The 21173-nt window shown below is 38.9% G+C and overlaps 1 protein-coding gene across 3 annotated transcripts in view; it reads right to left on the bottom strand.

Annotated features, from left to right (window-relative positions):
• Positions 1 to 21173, bottom strand: part of cpne5b (copine Vb) — a 204357-nt gene that overhangs the window by 128222 nt on the left and 54962 nt on the right. For all 3 annotated transcript variants that reach the window (XM_079597707.1, XM_079597705.1, XM_079597706.1), the window contains exons 2-4: positions 19681 to 19721; positions 17798 to 17844; positions 4655 to 4758 (exon numbers count right to left, since the gene is read on the bottom strand). In XM_079597707.1, coding sequence (XP_079453833.1) covers positions 4655 to 4758; positions 17798 to 17844; positions 19681 to 19721 — 192 coding nt within the window. The remainder of the gene's footprint in view (positions 1 to 4654; positions 4759 to 17797; positions 17845 to 19680; positions 19722 to 21173) is intronic.

Here is a 21173-nt window from a genome sequence, read left to right as displayed (position 1 = left end):
CAGTCACGGACCACAGAGACGGGATCTCATGGAGAGTGTGACTACATTTCGAAATGACGAACACTGGGGAAGTAAGAGAGGGTTCAAACCAGGAAGGTATACTGAGGCCTAAGACCTGATGATCTCCTCATGTGGGGAGCTCCAGAATGTGAGAGCTCATATCAGGAAGGTCGGTGAGGCCTTAAACCTGGCGACCACAGATTCCTGTGGGAGCGCATACTCATGGAGCTACCTACAGAAAGGCCTAATGAGGCCTGTAACCACAGAATGTGGGAGATAGCTTGAAAGTGAGGCGCCTGTCATAATACAATGTGACAGAAGACGCATCTAGAGTGAGACCCAAGGTGGAGAACCGGAGTCTGAGTCATGTAAGAAAGGGAATGAAGCGGGCAGCGCATAACCCTAAAATATGGATTTTTAGAAAGTACACGAAACGAAAGTGCGTGTGCTTAGCCATTCCGAATCCAGGAAGGCCTGGTGAGGCCTCTAACCTGGCACCCACAGTATGTGGGAGCTCATACTCAGGAAGGCCTGTGAGGCCTAAAAACCTGGCGACCACAGAAAGTGGGAGCTCATATTCAGGAAGGCCGGAGAGGCCTGTAACCTAACAGTCACACAATGTGGGGCTACCTTCAGAAAGGCCTAATGAGGCCTGTAACCACAGAATGTGGGAGATAGCTTGAAAATGAGGCGCCTGTCATAATACATTGTGACAGAAGACGCATCTAGAGTGAGACCCAAGGTGGAGAACCGGAGTCTGAGTCATGCAAAAAAGGGAATGAAGCGGACAGCGCATAACCCTTACCATAAATATGGAATTTAGAAAGTACACGAAACGAAAGTGCGTGTGCTTAGCCATTCTGAATCCAGGAAGGCCTGGTGAGGCCTCTAACCTGGTGACCACAGTATGTGGGAGCTCATACTCAGGAAGGCCTGTGAGGCCTAAAAACCTGGCGACCACAGAAAGTGGGAGCTCATATTCAGGAAGGCCGGAGAGGCCTGTAACCTAACAGTCATACAATGTGGGGCTACCTTCAGAAAGGCCTAATGAGGCCTGTAACCACAGAATGTGGGAGATAGCTTGAAAATGAGGCGCCTGTCATAATACATTGTGACAGAAGACGCATCTAGAGTGAGACCCAAGGTGGAGAACCGGAGTCTGAGTCATGCAAAAAAGGGAATGAAGCGGACAGCGCATAACCCTTACCATAAATATGGAATTTAGAAAGTACACGAAACGAAAGTGCGTGTGCTTAGCCATTCTGAATCCAGGAAGGCCTGGTGAGGCCTCTAACCTGGTGACCACAGTATGTGGGAGCTCGTACTCAGGAAGGCCTGTGAGGCCTGAAACCTGGCGACCACAGTAAGTGGGAGCTCATATTTTTTAGGAAGGCCGGAGAGGCCTGTAACCTGACAGTCACACAATGTGGGGCTACCTTCAGAAAGGCCTAATGAGGCCTGTAACCACAGAATGTGGGAGATAGCTTGACAGTGAAGCGCCTGTCATAATACACTGTGACAGAAGACGCATCTAGAGTGAGACCCAAGGTGGAGAACCGGAGTCTGAGTCATGTAAAAAAGGGAATGAAGCGGACAGCGCATAACCCTTACCATAAATATGGATTTTTAGAAAGTACATGAAACGAAAGTGCGTGTGCTTAGCCATTCCGAATCCAGGAAGCCTGGTGAGGCCTCTAACCTGGTGACCACAGTATGTGGGAGCTCATACTCAGGAAGGCCTGTGAGGCCTGAAACCTGGTGACCACAGAAAGTGGGAGCTCATATTCAGGAAGGCCGGAGAGGCCTGTAACCTGACAGTCACACAATGTGGGGCTACCTTCAGAAAGGCCTAATGAGGCCTGTAACCACAGAATGTGGGAGATAGCTTGAAAGTGAGGCGCCTGTCATAATACATTGTGACAGAAGACGCATCTAGAGTGAGACCCAAGGTGGAGAACCGGAGTCTGAGTCATGTAAAAAAGGGAATGAAGCGGACAGCGCATAACCCTTACCATAAATATGGATTTTTTTAGAAAGTACACGAAACGAAAGTGCGTGTGCTTAGCCATTCCGAATCCAGGAAGGCCTGGTGAGGCCTCTAACCTGGCGACCAACGCAGGTGGGAGCTCATGCTCAGGAAGGCCTGGAGAGTCTTACCTGATAACCACAAAATGTGGAAGTTGGCTAGAGAAAGGCGTCCGTTGTAACATACTTTGACAACAGGACGCATCTAGAGTGGAACCCAAAGTGAAAGACCAGGGTCTGAGCCACAAAGGAAGGGCCATAAGCATGGGTTTAATGAAGTAGAGGTGTATGTACTTCATCACTCTAAATTCAGGAAGGCCTAGTGAGGCCTGTGACCTGACGACCATAGAACCCATGATCAGGAAGGCCAGATGAGGCCTGTAACCTGATAGTCACAATGCGTGGGAGCTCACATTCAGGAAGGCCTGACGAAGCCTGTAACCTGACATGTGGAAGCTCACAACCAGTGAGGCCTATACCCCAGCGACCACAGTAAGTGGGAATTCACATTCAGGAAGGCTTGGTGAGGCCTGCAACCTGACATGTGAAAACTCATAACCAGGAATGCCGATTCTAGGAGGCCTGAAGCCTGGTGACCACTAAATGTGGGAGCTCATACTCAGGAAAGCCTGTGGGGCCTGAAACCTGGTGACCACAGTATGTGGGAACTCACTTTCAGGAAGGCCGGATGAGGCCTGTAACCTGACATGTGGAAACTCATAACCAGGAAGGCCTGGTGAGGCCTGTAACCTGGCGACCACAGTGTGTGGGAGCTCATAACCAGGAAGGCCGGATGAGGCCTGTAACCTGACATGTGGAAGCTCATAACCAGGAAGGCCTAGTGAGGCCTGTAACCTGGCGACCACAGTGTGTGGGAGCTCATAACCAGGAAGGCCGGATGAGGCCTGTAACCTGATAACCACAATATGTGGGAGCCCACATTCAGGAAGGCCGGGTGAGGCCTGTAACCTGACATGTGGAGGCTCATAACCAGGAAGGCCTGGTGAGGCCTGTAACTTGATAACCACTGTATGTGGGAGCTCATACTCAGGAAGGCCTGGTGGGGCCTCTGACCTGATAACCACTGTATGTGGGAGCTCACATTCAGGAAGGCCTGGTGAGGCCTGTAACCTGGTGACAACTGTATGTGGGAGCTCACACTCAGTGAGGCCCAGGCGGCTGTAACAATTGTGAAACACGGTCTGGATGGCTGAAAATATCTAACTTTTTAAAAGTCAGATAATATTCCATCATTCTAATTTTATAGAATTAAATGCACCATAATATCCAAACAATACTGATTAATATAATTACGGTCTCATAATCTACATGCTGCCTCGGCAAGCGATAGATTCGAACCTTACAATATATTTGGCTTTCATCCCTCGAGAAGAAAGTCAACAGGTGCGATGCTGAAACATTCGACAGCGCACGGATGTACGCATCGAGACATTTCTATTGAACACTGTCAGCACCCTCAGGAGCTGACTGTGAATACATCCCACCCAATCAGTATTGTCTCACAGATTGCGTGTTTCTTTTTTTTTTTTTTTTTTTTTTTTTTTACTGTAGACCCCGAAATCTACACGCTGCCTCTGCAACGCGAGATTAGAGTCATCCTGATCTGAAAGAAATTATTTTTTTATTTATTTTTTTTAGAAATGTTATTTGCACAAAAACATTTTACTAACAGACCAGACAGTATACCTGCGGCGTTTCCATTATTCTGTATTGTACTCACTGCAGAAACAGTAGGAAAAGTTTTTCACATACCTCTGCAGCTCGCTCTCGTCAGTCGATGACGTGTCTGAGAGGAACCGCCCCTCTCGAGACCATCAGCGAACTCAGCAAGGTACCCCATTGAAGCGAAACACCACTCTGCCTCGGCAAGAGCGGGACCGAGGTTCAGAAGCTGGGCTCTTCCCTCGAGAAGAGAGCCAGACGAGAGCTGAGCATCTGAATAGAAAAACGCTCACAGTTTGCACAGGAAGCTCTCTCGAGAGCCACCGTGCGTGCTTTTTCACTTCCAAACAGAAAAAGCTCATTTTCATGTGTCATCTGGCTACAAGAAACCTTGGGCATGTGTGACACATTAAACACAATGCTTATCAGTGTTAACTGTTTAAAGATTGCGCTTAATTCTTTTTCAACCGTTAAGATGACGTTGATGCAGACAAACAGTCCCTGAAGACGAAAAGGATGTTGTTACGGTTTCAAGGCGCCCTTTTTTATACATCCAGGTTGCGCGCTCATCATTTAAGCTGATGATGCACGGGCTGTCGCCGGTCAGCATGATTGCTGTGAGTTGATATTTGATTTCAGACACCTGTCACGCCTGAGGCGTTCCCCAAAGCGTCGATGACGTATTGTTGAGTTCCCTTCGAAAGGGAACAATCATTCATGCATGCTTACTTAATAACTCGGTTAGGATCATGTTAGTAAGAAAGCCAAAAACAAATCGTGATAAAATGGGAAATCAGATTAGATTCATTTCGGGATCTGACACTGCATTGGAAGATTCCTGATTCCTGAAGATCAGTGACAGAGGGAGGAGGCGAGAGGCTTCTCTGAAGCAACATTGGTGTGGATGCGAGATTCCTCAGGACAGGGATCTAAAGAAATAACTCACAAATCAAAGCGCAGGCTCTGCTTCTCCTCAAAGAAGTAGTCCAGGATGTACTTCCTGACAAAGTCCGGATTTAGCGTGTTGTCAATCACCTCCGTTCTTCCAAACTAGAAAGTGAATTAGGGACAGCAGAGGAAGAGATAGGGTCAGAGAGAGAGAGAGAGAGAGGAAAGAAAGAGGGTGAGAAAATGAAATTGGATGATATAAGGTACCGAATGAGAATTGGAGGACCGAAAAATTGAGAATTGGGAAAGTTTGGTACAAAACACTGCAGATATGAGATTAAGCTGAAATGGCAACTCCTCTCTAATAACATTGGTGAAATCCCCCTGATCTCGCTCTCTTTCTCCCTTGTTACAGTTTTTTTTCTTTACTCTCTATATCCTCCAGAGACTCGTCTAATGCTGGTTCGTTTGCTGAGGTGTGTGAGAACTGGAAAGGTTTAGTAAAACTTTAAGTCCTCAGTGGCAGCACTAATTACAGCGCTGTGGCTGTTCGACAATTATGTGTGCATAATTCAGCCAAACATCCCTCTGAAACCCAGCCTATAGGGCACCTCACTCCATCATTAACCCCTTTCCCCTTTAAAAACAAAGACTCAATAATTGGACAGGTCTCCTCCCCGCTTTCAAAGTCTAAATGCGCTACGTGGAATTGAGGCCACCTTTTGACACTGAACTGATCCAAGCGAATGTTTGTTTAGTGGCCTGCATTTCCCCCAGAGGCTTAGTGACTTTTCATGCTATATATATGTCCACCATAAATTATTCAGTGTCTAGAAAACTTTACATAAATGAATGAATACCCTGCAAACAGTCTGTTTCCATAAGCTGATAAAAACAGTTGTGTTGTGTTCTGATGTGTTTGCATTACTCTGCGAACCATGAAGTGTTTTTCACAGTTTATTCAGATGGGACTTAAAGCAGTGGTATTGAAAAACATATAGAATCACAGAATATTGAATCATAGAATTACAAAATCAAACGTCTCTATTAATTAAGTCAATATAGCAACACTCAGTTTCTGTTAATACAAAGTGTATTAAGCCAATATAGGGGGTGAAGGTGGGGGGGGGCTTAGAATATTGTATTGGACAACGAGTCATAAAGGCGGAGAAATTATAATTCTTAAGTTAAAGTGATGTGTCTCATGTTTTTATGTAACATTTTTAAGTCTGTTAAAGAATGAATGGGAATCTTTAAAAAAAAAAATGTAGTTAGAAATGCAACATACATTTTTGCATTCATAGTAATTTCATAAAAAAAATTTGGGGGGTGGGTGCTTGAAAATAAAAACTTGATTAATGACCTTAAGAATGTCAAGTTTAATCATTAAGTTAATAAAACATGCAATAGGCTTAATCACTAATCATTTTCCCCCAAAGGATATTTAAAGAAGGATAAAAATAAATAAATACATATATATATATATTTTAAATATCATTGAAGGATTAGTTCACTTTCAAAAAAAAATTCCTGATAATTTACTCACCCCCATGTCATCCAAGATGTCCATGTCTTTCTTTCTTCAGTCGGAAAGAAATTAAGGTTTTTGAGGAAAACATTCCAGGATTTTTCCCCATATAGTGGACTTCAATGGCAACCAACGGTTTGAAGGTTCAAATGTCAGTTTCAATCATAGTCTCGATGCAGCTTCAAAGTCTCGTCACAATCCCAGTCGAGACATAAGAGTCTTATCCAGCGAAACGATCGGTCATTTTCCAAAAAATAAATACAAATTATATACTTTTTAACCACAAATGCCCGTCTTGTACCGTCTCTGAGATGCGCCACGCATTACGTCATCACGTTGGAAAGGTCACGCAAGATCTTTCCAATGTTGAATGACATATTTATATGTATTTGTGTCAGTTTATTGTTTAAAATGGTCCTTACGTGTGCATATCATTATTGGTATGTGTATTAGTCTTTGCCCGTTCGCTCTGTAAACATGTCTTGCGTGACCTTTCCAACGTGATGACATAATACGTGGCGCATCTCAGAGACGGTACAAGACGGGCATTTGTGGTTAAAAAGTATAACAACAGTTTTTTTGTGTGGAAAATGACAGATCGTTTCGCTAGATAAGACCCTTATTTCTCGAATGGGATCATGTCGAGACTTTGGAGCTGCATTGAGACGGACATTTGGACCTTCAAACCGTTGGTTGCCATTGAAGTCCATTATATGGAGAAAAATCCTGGAATGTTTTTCTCAAAAACCTTAATTTTGTTTCCGACTGAAGAAAGAAAGACATGGACATCTTGGATTACATGTGGGTGAGTAAATCATCAGCAGCAATTTTTTGAAAGTGAACTAATCCTTTAATTGTTGAACTAACTTTGCCACTCTGATTTTGGCAAAACAAAAAGCCTCACTGCTTATTTTAAGTAATAATAAAAGATTAAGCCAAAATAGGTACATCAACTGTTTTTTAAAGACACTTTTTTTAGCAATTCAAGGACAATTACACTGGCTGGATATTTATTAATTTAATTTCAGAAACAAATAAATTTTTTAGACATTGACAGCATGTATATCAATATATAAGAGGTTTAGTCAAATAATTGTCTGTCACATTTATGTGTTTATAAAACAACATCTGAACATACAATACCATCAAAAAAATTGTTTACTGTACAGAAAAAAAAAAGTTTAAATAAATAATCATAAAAATTCTAGAGTTCAATCCAATTGCAAAACCTTGTAAAAGTCAGAAGTTCAAATTACTTATGCAACAATTAGGTAACAGCTTAAATTGCAGTATCCACCAAGAGCTTTCAACCATCTAATGAATAAAATCTAATTAGAAAACAAGTAGTGCGCTGCTGTGAACCCTTCAGACTGCTCTGTTCATTTCAAATCAGAAAGCTAAAAGCTATATAAAGAGAGCCTTAATTATCAGTAATTATTGACAAATGTGTGCAATTGGTATAATCACTGCTCATCTAAAAACAGATAGATGGTAGTTTTCTCTGTAGACTGGATACTAATGTTCTACTGTACATTTAATTTTACGATCATTATGCAAAGAAAGAACTGAAAGGTCTATGTAGCTTTGCAATTACTGTGTCAGGAATGACAGCCTTTTAATTAAAATATGTGTTGATAAAATATACTAAGCGGTGTCTTCCTTCACTGTACTCATGATTTTCAAACATTGTGAACTTTATTTCAGCTTGTTAAAACCGAAACGAAGTAATTAAAAACTTGATGTAAGATCTACAGTTATTGATGTAAGATCCGGTTATTACCGCTTCTAATGTAACCTGAATTACGTTAGTTGCATTCATTTAACTTAAGAGTGAACACTGATATATAAGTACTTAAAATCTCCCTGTAGTCAATCATTTTATCCCTTAAAACTCATCTTTTATCACCAAAATTACATATTTAAGCGTTTTTTCCTTGAAAAAAAACTTCATGCCTTAAAATAGCTTGAATGTAACTACACCCTTGTCTCATTTAGTATACGCGGTTCTATGAATATGTAAATGAACCCAGTCTCCGCTCACTCACAGCAGCTCAGTGTCTTAAAGCATATTAAAAATACTAACGTTACATAGACAACAATATTAAAACGTTGATTTTCAATTTTCTTTAATGATGTTCTACATGTTTAATTGGGAATGATGGCCAACACAGCATGCAAAATCCTCCTCGTGTCACTCTTATAAGTGATCCCGCAACAATGTTCCATATTTTTAGATAGTTTTAAATAAATGTTTACAAGAATTATGGTCAAAGTAACACTTTAGGTGTCTTTAACTATTATGTTCTTACATATATTTTTTTATTTTTTATAAATGGTTGGGTACAATGTATTATGTTGTTGTATTGCAAAACACTTGTGCTGCCACTGAGGTGGGATACGGGTAAGATTAGGGCAGGTTTACTGGCATAGGTAGGTATGAGTGAGGGTTAAGGTAAAAGAAGGGTCAAAAGTGTAATTAATTATGTAGTTACAGATGTGATTACATGCAGCTATCCGATTTTATAAGTACAATGTAAAACATGTATGTGCACAATAAAAAGTGCACTGTATCAAATGATTCATTAATGAAAATGCTGTCGTTAATTACTCACCCTCATGTCGTTCCAAACCCGTAAGACTTTCGTTCATCTTCAGAACACAAGTAAAGATCTTTTTGATGAAATCTGAGAGCTTTCTGTCCCTCCATTACACAAATTTAACACTTCAAAAAGATCCTAAAGAGATTGTAAAAGTAATCCATATGAATTGAGCGGTTTATTCCAAAATTTTCTGAAGAGATTCGATCGCTTTATATGATGAACAGATTGAATTTAGTCTTTTATTCACATTTAAACATTATCATTCTCGTGTTTGTCCTTGCGCATCAAGCAGGTTCGGTTGAGCTTCTATTTATGTTCTCTGATTAGTGTTTATATTTGGATAAAAGCCTAAATTAAATCTGTTCATCATATAAAGCAATCGAGTCTCTTCAGAAAATTTGCATAGAAATCTTTCAGATTTCATCAAAATAGGTCTTCATTTGTGTTCCAAAGATGAACGAAAGTCTTACAGAGGGTGAATCATTTTTGGGTGAACTAACCCTTTAATATAAACTTCTACCAAAATATTCAAACACACAGATCAATAGATTTACATTAGTTAAAAACAGTCAAAGTGTCCCAGACAATTAGACAGAATAATGGTTTAGAGGGGATAATTATAAGGGGAGCAGAATATCAAATCTGTTTGTGTGCAGATGATGTACTGGTGACATTACAAAACTGGATATTCACTTAACATTCATAAGACTCGGACTTTGACACAAATTTTTTTTCCCACACGAGAACTGGCAAATAGGTATAATTTTAATTTATCATATATATCATATCTTGGGATATATCAACCGAAGGATTTGTCCTCTTTATACACTCTAAATTACAACCTATTAAATATGAAAACCTATAAAGATTTGGACAGATGGGCTTCCTCTAGATATGGGCAGCAGGGCCATCTCATCTCAATTCATCTATTAAGATGAATATTTTACCCAAATTATTATATCTATTTACAGCGCTGACAACTGAGATCGCTTGTAAACAGTTAAGAGAATGGGATAAACACATCTTTATATGAATATGAAACAATAGAAGACCCCCCATAAGATATGCTGCCTTGCAATCACCGAGAGAGAGAGAGAGAGAGAGAGAGAGAGAGAGAGAGAGAGAGAGAGAGAGAGAGAGAGAGAGAGAGAGAGAGAGAGAGAGAGAGAGAGAGAGAGAGAGAGAGAGAGAGAGAGAGAGGGGCATGGCATTACCGTGCTTGAGGGATTATCAGTTGGCGGCACAGTTAACACGTCTAGTATTGTGGTGCTGTCCATATTATGCAGCACAGTGGAAGGATATAGTATTTTCTTTGATGGACAGTCCAATACAGTCAGCCCTGGGCTGTGTAGATCAGGTGAAAGACCTATATCAATGTGTGGGTCATTCTGTTAAACTATGGAAGGAGATGGTTAAACGCTTCAAGCTCCACAGAGAGGTAAAAGTATTGGGTTGGTCGGCCTATGATCCACAATTTGCTCCAACTCGTCATGATCAAAGATATAAGACCTGGATCTCTCACGGCATTACCACCATTTCTAAAATGATATTGTCAGTACTTCGACCTCAATCGACAGGACTTTTATAGGTATCTACAAGAACGGCGTTTTTCTTTTAGACGGAGATCAAAAACCCTAATAATAGTACTTTTTCTAAACTCCTCAATGAGTAAAAATGCATGGATATGGATGTGGATTCATGGATGGATATATCTGAGGAAGTATGGCTACATGCTTGGCTAACTCATTGCTCCACGACTCACTCATTGATTTGGAGAGATTTTGGCTGTAAGAGTCTGATTCGATTTTTTATTACACCAAAGTTTTCTGGGATACAACACCCTTGCTGAAGAGGGAGTGTGGATCATTACAAGTCAAGATGACACAGCTCACATTTTTTGGTTATGTCCACATATTCAGCTTTTTTGGGTAAGGTTATTAAAACCTATTAGGTTTTAACATAGACATGTAATTTCCCACTATCCTCTGGCTTACTCCGGAGGGTTTGGGTAAAAGGGATATTTACCTCTTGAAAATCTTTCTGGTCGCCTGCAAAAAAAGCGGTCACTTGTATTGTTTAGCTCAAGAGAAAACCCATGATGTACAGTAGATCTGTTTTCACACCGTGTCCTAACTACACGCGACGCGATAAAATTCCAGCGACAGCAAGTGTGTCTGTCCACACTAGACGCGACGCAACTGTGAGACGCCACACGTCAATCAAAAATCACAGCCATTCAGAACAGCGTGTGGGCGGAGTCTCTCTGTGAAAGCGCACTGCTGGCCCGCACTCGCATTGGAAATGGGTAAGGACATAATCAAATCAAGAAATAACATTATTAAAAATCAAAACATTAACAAAATATACTCATTGACTAATTTTGTTATGAAGTACAGCTGTATGTTTGCATAGAATTCAGTTTGAACGCTATATTATATGCTTTCAAAATCTGAGGTAAATTATCCATTATCGCTTGTGGCACAGTGACCTATTTTTAACTAAAAATAAATAATGTGTACTCATAACCAGTGTAATTTCTTCATATGACAATCAGTTTATCAATCAATGAAATCTCTGTGTGGGCGGATCTGTCAGCCGCGACGTCGCAGAAATAGGAACCGTTTCTAAATTAGAAACTTCGCATGTCGCCGTCGTGTCTGGTTAGGACAAAAACTCTGATTAACATAGAAAAGATACCTTTTATCACGTGTCGCGGCGTCGCGTCGCGTGTAGTTAGGACACGGTGTCATGCATTGTCAGTCAAATATGCTCCATGGAAAAAATTACCCTCTCCCTTCGGTTACAGAAGGACAAAGGGGAAAAGTACTGGAGAAAATGGGATTGTTATATACCAAAAACAAATAATTAGTAGACTTTTAGAACTGTACCACAATTTCTACTTGTATCAGTTACTGACTCCTTGTAAGACCTAATGTAACAGTTATCGGTAATGGTTGTGTCCTTGTTGTTATTTTTTTATTTGACTTTTACTTTTTTTTTTCCCCTCCTTGATGTGTATAAAAAAGGAAAAATAAAATAAATAAAAAAACAGTCAAAGTGTGTCTTCAACAGTTGTAAATGCAGGACTGGTCTGCAATATTTTCAAAAGAGTACATTGAAGTTAAAAATTAAACATTTAGTATAAACACAATCCACCATGTTGTTATGCATTATTTCTGGTGCATATGAAGCTCTTTAATAATCTAACTAGCCTCAAAATCTAAGAAATTGTTTGGTTCATACTTCCTTCACTACAGAAAAGGTATGTGAATCCCCTGGCCCAATCCTTCATCAGACAAACAACACAAGCCAAGTTTCTCCCATGTGACTTGCCAGTGACAACACACACACTCACACACACCTTGCCAATAAAAGGCAGTGACCCGTATTGGGCAGCGCTGTCATATCTACAGACTGCACACACAAGCCAGAGCGAGCTTAAGACCGTATGTCAGCACCAAAGGGTCTTTTGGTGGTCACAGTGATCAAATTTAGAACAATGCGAGTTATTTTACATGGTAATAATGTGAAAATGACAGTAGGCTGGTAAATTACACTTGTGCTGTGGAAATAAAATAGCCAGTTTTCTTATTTAATGAACACTATAGGGGCATTCGACAGTTTACATACAGTATACTCCACAAACTACCTCCACCGCCCTGGTGGCTACTTCCTGTAAGGGATCTGGTGATCCAGTGCTCATTATCGGTATCAGTTCGATACGGACCATCAGTACAGGACTGATCCAAATTTGACACTGTGCTTTACACACGGTTGTTACTATTAAGCTCAAAAAAAGGATTTAAAAAAATCACCACAAAGTGCATTATATTCCAAATCTTCTGAAGCCATTTAATTGCTAATATAGTTAATGATGTATATTGCTAGATATTAGAAACTGATAAAAAAAAAATATATATATATACAGATACCAAAGGCTACAGTATCAATATTGGTATCAGACATGAAAAAGTGCCATCCCTAGTACTGATAACTGAGTCCCTATAACTACCCGGTGCGAAAGCCCCTTATATCATGTTAATCCTCGGCCATTGTGTTGGCCTGTGTAGTTCTTGCATCTATTAATACAATTACATGTTTGAGTTCAGGGATCTTTTAATTTTTAGATTATTTTTTTATTTTTTTATGATGTTAAAATGCCAACATATAGGCTAAGGAACCTAAATCAAAAATCAGATGAAGACATTAATCAGATTAAGACTTGGTTACTTTTGTACAATACACTTGATGCCCAATGTAAATCTGTCACATCTGGGTCTTCATCTGGATACATTAAAAAGAAAACTTTAAATAAAGGTTTAGTGTTTATATCGAATGATGGATTTTTGTCTGGTTTCTTTCTTTTTTTAAAGAAAAACTCAACAATAGCTAACATAGCTATCTTTAACGCTCACACTATACTCCGAGAACAGTAAATCCTCTTCCAGGACTTGACATCCCGAGGTGACGGTTCTGTCAGAAAGCGAGCTCTTGCGCAGGGATTGCATGGACACTGGGCAGGATGTCATGAAAGCATTGAAGCCTATATAATAAAAAGGCCCAAAACCCCTTCTCAGTACAGGAAACCAGTCAAGATCCTCACCGAAAAGAGTTGAGGAGACCATGCCTGTCAATTCTGTAAAGTGTATCTGTGTAATATAGTGTGAGATAGAGTGACAGTGAACAGAACCAGCACTAATCATCTCCTGTTGTTCTAATGTTTGTATTATTGAGGGTTAAAAGGCAAAAGTACCTCTTTATTATACCTGAAGACTGAAATTTAACACAACAACATGGCCAGACTGACGTAGATTATGTCCCTCGTGTTATTCCTGCATGTTTTATCCAATTCTAAAGTGATCTGTGATTCCAATAACACTCCATAAGCAAGAAATGAAAGCTTCTAAACAAAATCTTAAAATCACAAATAATAACCTTTCATTCAGATCACCTGAATTCTTTAATGACAGTCTCTCCTGTTCTTCACACAGAATATGAGCAGACTGATTATAAAAATAGACAGCTGAGAAACGAAGTGTGCCAGGATTTATTGCTGTGGTGAGCTGTCATCGCCTACACGAAACTCTGCAAATATTCTGCCGGTGTATGAGCTCCAGCTCTCTGCTTTATATGTTACAGTCAGGGGATGAGGCACTGGAGGAGAAATTTCATTGTTTTTATACAAAGACCTCTGTGTTATTTAACATTTTGAGAAGTGTGAGTTTGTTTTTCATATCAGAAATGAAATTCAGATGGAAAAACAATGATTTCTTTACCGGTTATATTGAGGTTTATACTAGTTCTGATAATTCCTAAAAAAACATCTGATTCAAAAATTGCACTCTTCACTGTATATACATATATATTAGGGCTGTTAAACGATTAATCGCGAATAATCGCATCCCAAATAAAAATGTGTATATATATTAGGGGTGTGCGATTACGATTTTTGATCGTGGACGATTAAAATGTCTCCACGATCTGCTTTTGAAGAAATATCGTAGGATCGTCCATTTTATCAGTTTGCATTTCTGGCGCCTCTGTCTCAACATACTGTACAGCGCGACGTATATGCACATGAAATGCAGAGGAACGGGACACTGTAGTTCATAAAAATTAATTCTTTGCATGTGCATTAAAGCCTTGCCGGTTAAACATGTCATTCGCTGCTGATGCGCTGTTCTAACGGGCGCTTTTCTGAACGCAAACACCCGACGCGCGCATGCACTAAAAGCCTGTCTAACAGCATCTGATTACTGGGCTAAGTTATCTTTCGAGTCTTATTGCGCTAATACTGTCAAATACACACAAGGTTTACATAAACAAAGTTGGTTATCTAAAGTGAAAATACAATAGAAAAAATTAAGAGAAAAATCTGCTTGTCAAATGCGTGTATATTAGACTCGTCGCGGGCAGATCTTAAAGTGACAGTAGCCCTAATAGTAAACATGCTGCCGCTTGACCTTAAAGGGACAGTTACCCAAAAATTAAAATTCTGTTATTATTTACTCACTATCTAATGTTGTTCCAAACCTGTATTAATTTCTTTCTTGTGCTGAACACAAAAGAAGATATTTTGAGGAGTGTGGCTAACCGGGCAGTTGCTGGTCCCCATTGACCATATAGGAAAAAAAACTATTATGGAAGTCTCTGGGGTTCATCAACTGTTTGGTTACCCACATTCCTCCAAATAACTTTTATTTTCAACAGAAGAGGGAGACTTATTCGGGTTTAAAGCGGCTTGAGAGAATTTACATTTTTGGGAGAACTATCCCTTAATAAAACAACAAAATACAAAGAGCAAATCACTCACTCTTGACTGAGAACTTTAATAGCAGCTTTAATAAGAATCAATGTAAAATTTATACAGTGAAGTCTATGTTGTGTTTTATTTTCATATTTGTTCATTTCATTACTTTCTTCAATGCTGTTAAATACACCTGTAGCTGAAAAAATAAAGCACTGTTTATTTCATTTGTAGGCTATATTAAGTTGTGTATGTGTATCTTTGTTCTTAATTTTTAATAACAAAGAAAATGACAAAGATTTTTTATCTTCGCCACTTTGGCCTAAATGTCTGCCATTCTTTTTTATTTTATATTTTGTTACCTAAGGCTTTGTTTTTAAAATAGGGACATTAGTTTGGCTGTGATGCTCAGTCACTTGCAAAATAGTAAAACCAACATGAAAAGGAGTCGTGATAAAATCGTGAATCGTGATTTTCCTGAAAAAAAATCGTGATATGATATTTTTGCCATATCGCCCACCCCTAATATATATATATATATATATATATATATATATATATATATATATATATATATATATATATATATATATATATATATACACTTTTAAGCCTCTTACCTTAAAGAAAAGCATTACTGTATCTGAATGTCATTTCCACACACTCATGTGGTTCAAGACCTTACGTTTCAGTCAGAAGATTTAAAATGTAAGTAATTCACTGAAAATATTTCACTCCCACTACAGCTCTCAAAAATCATTCATGCATCCACACAGAGGCACATTTGGCACTTTAAAAGACATGTGAGAACTAATGAAATTTGTCACGTATTTTAGGGATTACCGACCTGAATTTTTCACAAACAAATTTATCGCATGACTTCAGAAGACTTGGAATATAGACTATGAATCCTATAGACCACATTTAAGTTGCTCTTATGATGCTTTTTTATCATTATGAACTTTATGAAAAGTTTGTAGTGTCTGTATGCTTTTAAATTTCTTCTATTGTTGTCCACAAAAAAAAAGAAAGTTATATAAGGGCTGTCGGCGTTAAAGCGTTATCCTGGAATGAAAATCCTTAATGCGTTAAAATAATTGGTTGCACTTTATTTTGCAGTCCTGTACATGTACTTATTATAGCAATTACAATAACTGGGTTATAACTATGTACTAACACTAAACCCAACCGTAAACCTTACTTTAACCCATGCAGTTCCCTTATATTACCAGTACTTTCTTGGGTAAGTACACTGCAAGTACACTGTAAGTACACGTACTGTGAAATAAAGTATAACCAAATAATTTTACGCAAATAAATTATAGAAGCACGTGAAATTGCGTCATTATTGTAATGTCACCGCTGTATGGCCAGATGATACGCAAGCTACGTTTCTCAGCCGGATAAAGCAAACCAGTGTCTCGCTAGTAAAGTTTTCATGGACGTAATCATCTTTTGGAGTCTCTAAGTATTTACCTTGAAAAAAGCTTGTGAAAAAAATACAGTTTTGTGAGTGTCACCCTTAAATCTCATGGTTTACTTTGCTGGATACTGCAAATAATGACAAAATGAACATATTAAACAAGATAAATTCTGTTTGCTTAATTTATCTATTGACAGCTCTAATGGATATACATGAGCACTTTTAAGCGTGGAAATCAGCTAATTTATAAAAAAATCACAATAACAAAAACTCCTGTTTGTGTTTAAGATAGTTAGTTCACTTTGCTAAGGCCTCCACAAGGCAATCTATGTTGAATGAGACGATAGCCAGCCAATTGTTCTTTGAAGATTACTGATTCTTTCAGTTTCAGTTTCAAATAACTCCAACCAATGCTCGCCGGAAATAAGTGCCATTTCAGTTTTATCCTACACAGATGAATGTGAATGTGGCAATGTTTTATGTCATTGGTTGATCCATGTCAGTATGGAAATGAAATGTTCGGGGTGTGTGTGGCGCTAAAAGCTTAATGCTATTGTTTTTGAAAATAATGTACTTCCTACACTAAACACTAAACATCCCCGATAGCGTTAACAAAAGCAAACGTGAGAATAAAAACCCATTTGCTGAAGCAATCATGACATTTTAGCTGCTTCTACAAGTGTTGAGCTCTTTTATCAAAATGTATTCGTTTCCTATATTTGGTCTGTCATTGAGAGAAAACAAGTCTTTGCAATAGAGGACATAGTTAAGCCGCACAGATTTAGCCATGTAGCTATTCTGGCGTAAGATAACAGTGGCACCACTTACTTATTTAAATCTTTAATGCTATTAAAGATTATATGTATCACACTTCTAAAGATATTTAGAGGGTAAAATGACCAAATGACAGAGTACCAGCTCTTATCACTAACCTAGTAGGAAAGTCTCAGGACAGTCTTCTTCTGATTCATTACCTCGAATTGGAAAGTACGGAAACTGACTGTAACTGTTGTAACAACACTGTGGAGAAACAACCCTTGCTCTGTGCAGCAGGACGAGACAAACAGAGCGCTGTTGTACAGGCGCTGAACTGGGTGTTGCTTGTTATTGATAAGACACTGGAGGTGTTTTGATGGTGTACAGAAGAGGAAGAGCAGACAGACGCTTGACCGCATGCTGCGGCAGGGAGAACCGACACGCCTGATTGGACAACAACACCAGAGATGAAACCAGAGCAATGCAAGCTGGGAACAGTCAAGGTGTGTGTGTGTGTGTGTGTGTGTGTGTGTGTGTGTGTGTGTGTGTGTGTGTGTGTGTGTGTGTGTGTGTGTGTGTGTGTGTGTGTGTGTGTGTGTGTGTGTGTGTGTGTGTGTGTGTGTGTGTGTGTGTGTGTGTGTACGTACCTCTCTCCACTGCTTGGTCTCCACACCCTGAGTGTACAACACGCACACTGTATAAGGGACACAAATAGCAAAAATTAGTGCCAATGTTCGCTTACATACAAAAATACAGAAATTAAACAATAATATTGGGAACTTTTCAAGCTTTTAAATCGACGATGCCTTAAAATGCAACACATCAAGGTTGACATCAGTGACGTCATTAACTGAACATAGGGAAGGATATAATGAGTCTGCTTCTGTAATGGTATTAGGAAAACAGAAATGGAATTATGTTGCCAAATGCTCAATCATTTTAATTTGGAATTTCATGTTGCAACATTTAATTCATTACTTTTTCAATTAATTTCTATTTTTATAAAATACCATTGGCAAAATGAATAATGTGTATCTTTATGACACTTTTATGGTGATCCCTATTCATGTTCACTATGTAGAAGCTTCTTCAGCATTTCTCTTTTGTGTTTCACTGGAGAAAGAAAGTCATATGGTTTTAAAGTGTCCCTATTATGCTATTTTAAAGATTCCTAATTGAGTTTTCTCCTACAATAGGTTTACATGTATCTATCGACTCACTTCTCAAAGGGTCTGAAAAAGGTGTGTTCAAAGATTCAGTCTCTCTAAACCCTTCCTTTCCACGAGCCTACTCTGTTCTGATTGGTCAGATGGCCCCGTCTGTTGTGATTGGTCTACTATGCTCTGATTGGTCAGATGGCCCAGTGTGTTGTGATTGGTCTACTCTGCTCTGGTTGGTCAGATGGCCCAGTCTGTTGTGATTGGTCTACTCTGCTCTGGTTGGTCAGATGGCCCAGTCTGTTGTGATTGGTCTACTATGCTCTGATTGGTCAGATGGCCCAGTCTGTTGTGATTGGTCTACTCTGCTCTGATTGGTCAGATGGCCCAGTCTGTTGTGATTGGTCTACTCTGCTCTGATTGGTCAGATGGCCCAGTCTGTTGTGATTGGTCTACTCTGCTCTGATTGGTCAGATGGCCCAGTCTGTTGTGATTGGTCTACTCTGCTCTGATTGGTCAGATGGCCCAGTCTGTTGTGATTGGTCTACTCTGCTCTGATTGGTCAGATGGCCCAGTCTGTTGTGATTGGTCTACTCTGCTCTGATTGGTCAGATGGCCCAGTCTGTTGTGATTGGTCTACTCTGCTCTGATTGGTCAGATGGCCCAGTCTGTTGTGATTGGTCTACTCTGCTCTGATTGGTCAGATGGCCCAGTCTGTTGTGATTGGTCTACTCTGCTCTGATTGGTCAGATGGCCCAGTCTGTTGTGATTGGTCTACTCTGCTCTGATTGGTCAGATGGCCCAGTCTGTTGTGATTGGTCTACTCTGCTCTGATTGGTCAGATGGCCCAGTCTGTTGTGATTGGTCTACTCTGCTCTGATTGGTCAGATGGCCCAGTCTGTTGTGATTGGTCTACTCTGCTCTGATTGGTCAGATGGCCCAGTCTGTTGTGATTGGTCTACTCTGCTGATTGGTCAGATGGCCCAGTCTGTTGTGATTGGTCTACTCTGCTCTAAAAGAGGAATATTATGCACTGCATGAAGAGTAATTTTCGATAAAAGTATAATAGGGCACTTTAAAATGTTGTGAATATGAGCAAAATTTTAATTTTTGTGTGACTATTCCTTTATTATCACTCCCTGTTTACCACTCCAGCAGATGAGAACTTGCTGCCATTCTGCATTTGAGTTCATGTTTCATTCAGGATAATCGGATACACGCAGAGCTTTGCAGATGAGAAGAACTCATCAGAATCACGCTGGTGTTTGACGAGAAGCGAAAGACAGGAGATCAAGTGGAAAACGAGTGGGGGTCGCTAATTAATGCAGAAAGAGTATAAAATGAAAAGACAATCTGCCATTGGCTGTACTCACGTGGATCAGATTTGGAGAACGTGTCTCTGTCTAAAAGATTCCTGCAGAGAAAGAAAAAAAACAAGATCAGTATAATTCTGACAGCTTGATTAAACGCTATCAGTGACACACTGACATTTGAAGCTTTACTGAAGAGGCTTTTTGACAATTTCATTAAACGGTATTATTGGAATTCCACAAAAGCAGATATCAGGATAACGTTTCAAGACGACGCTCAAAGTCTTGACTGTATGGCTCCCCTAAAAAAAATATGCCATTTTCACATATTTAAACCTCAAGTTACAAGTAACATAAGCTTTTAATAAGTAACATCACATTTGTCAATTGAACTACAGTAGCAGGGATATTGCTGCTAAAAAACAGTTTCACTTTCAACATGTGAGCTAAACGATTAAAAATGTCACAATGTGATGGCAAATGCTTCACTATAATTTCCTTTTCTGTTTTTCAATAGATGTTCAAGCTTTTATTAAAACTAAAAATTAAACTAAAATGAAAATGAAAAATATAAAAATTAATCCAAAATAACAAACTATAACTATAATAGAGTATAAATATTACAAAAATAACACTGTTGTCCAATCAATCCAATAGCCAAGTTTAATAACCACCTAAGTATGCAAATAAGAAGAGGTTTGCAAATGTTTTTAAAAAATTTAAAACCTGATTACAAAAAAACAACAACAAAAAAACAAGAGCACAAATCAGATACTGGAATATACTAACAAAAAAAAATGCAATAATGACACCATCATTTACTTCTAAAATTAACTTTTATAATGGTTTTATAAAATGATCATGAGGACATCCCACCCAAAAATCACATGATCAAAGGCAAATCTTCATATGTACATTTGATTTGCAGCCAGTAAACCAGCATTTACTTTAACATGGACATGTACCATGGCAATATCAAGTTTGTTTTGGATATATACCATGGTATTATTTGAATCACATTAGATAATCATCAAGGACCATGGTATATATTGAAGTACCATAGTATTCAGTGGTTAAATTGGCTTTTATAGGGAGGGGGAGCCCTTATTCACGGTGAATGGTCATAATTCAAATTCAGCTGTAAAATGACTTAATGTATTTTTACACCAAAGGGGCTCTTTGTATCAATGTGTAAGGTAGAGTTGAGTAGTTATTCAAACAAAGATCAATACTTTACAATTCACTTACTTCATTTTTTTTTTTTTTGCGCAGGTTTTTATAGATACAAACGGGAAAAAGTGATCCTACTAGGGGGGTATCAGAAAATTGTGATTTTCCTGATCTCAACATGTGAGTTTTAAGGTGTTTTGAAGGCCAAAAAAATAGACAACAGTATCTTTAAAAGCATGTAGCATAGTATTTTATTAGATAACAGATTCTTAAACATGAGACACAGCGACACGAATTGAGTTATGTTTTAATCTTTTTTTTTAATTAATTAATTTTGTATTGCAAATGAAAGGATAACAGTGAGAAGAGGAAAAAAAACAAAAAAC

This window comes from Phoxinus phoxinus (assembly GCF_949152265.1).
Source record: "Phoxinus phoxinus genome assembly, chromosome: 22".
Classification (NCBI taxonomy): domain Eukaryota; kingdom Metazoa; phylum Chordata; class Actinopteri; order Cypriniformes; family Leuciscidae; genus Phoxinus; species Phoxinus phoxinus.
This window is presented reverse-complemented; position numbering and strand designations above follow the sequence as displayed.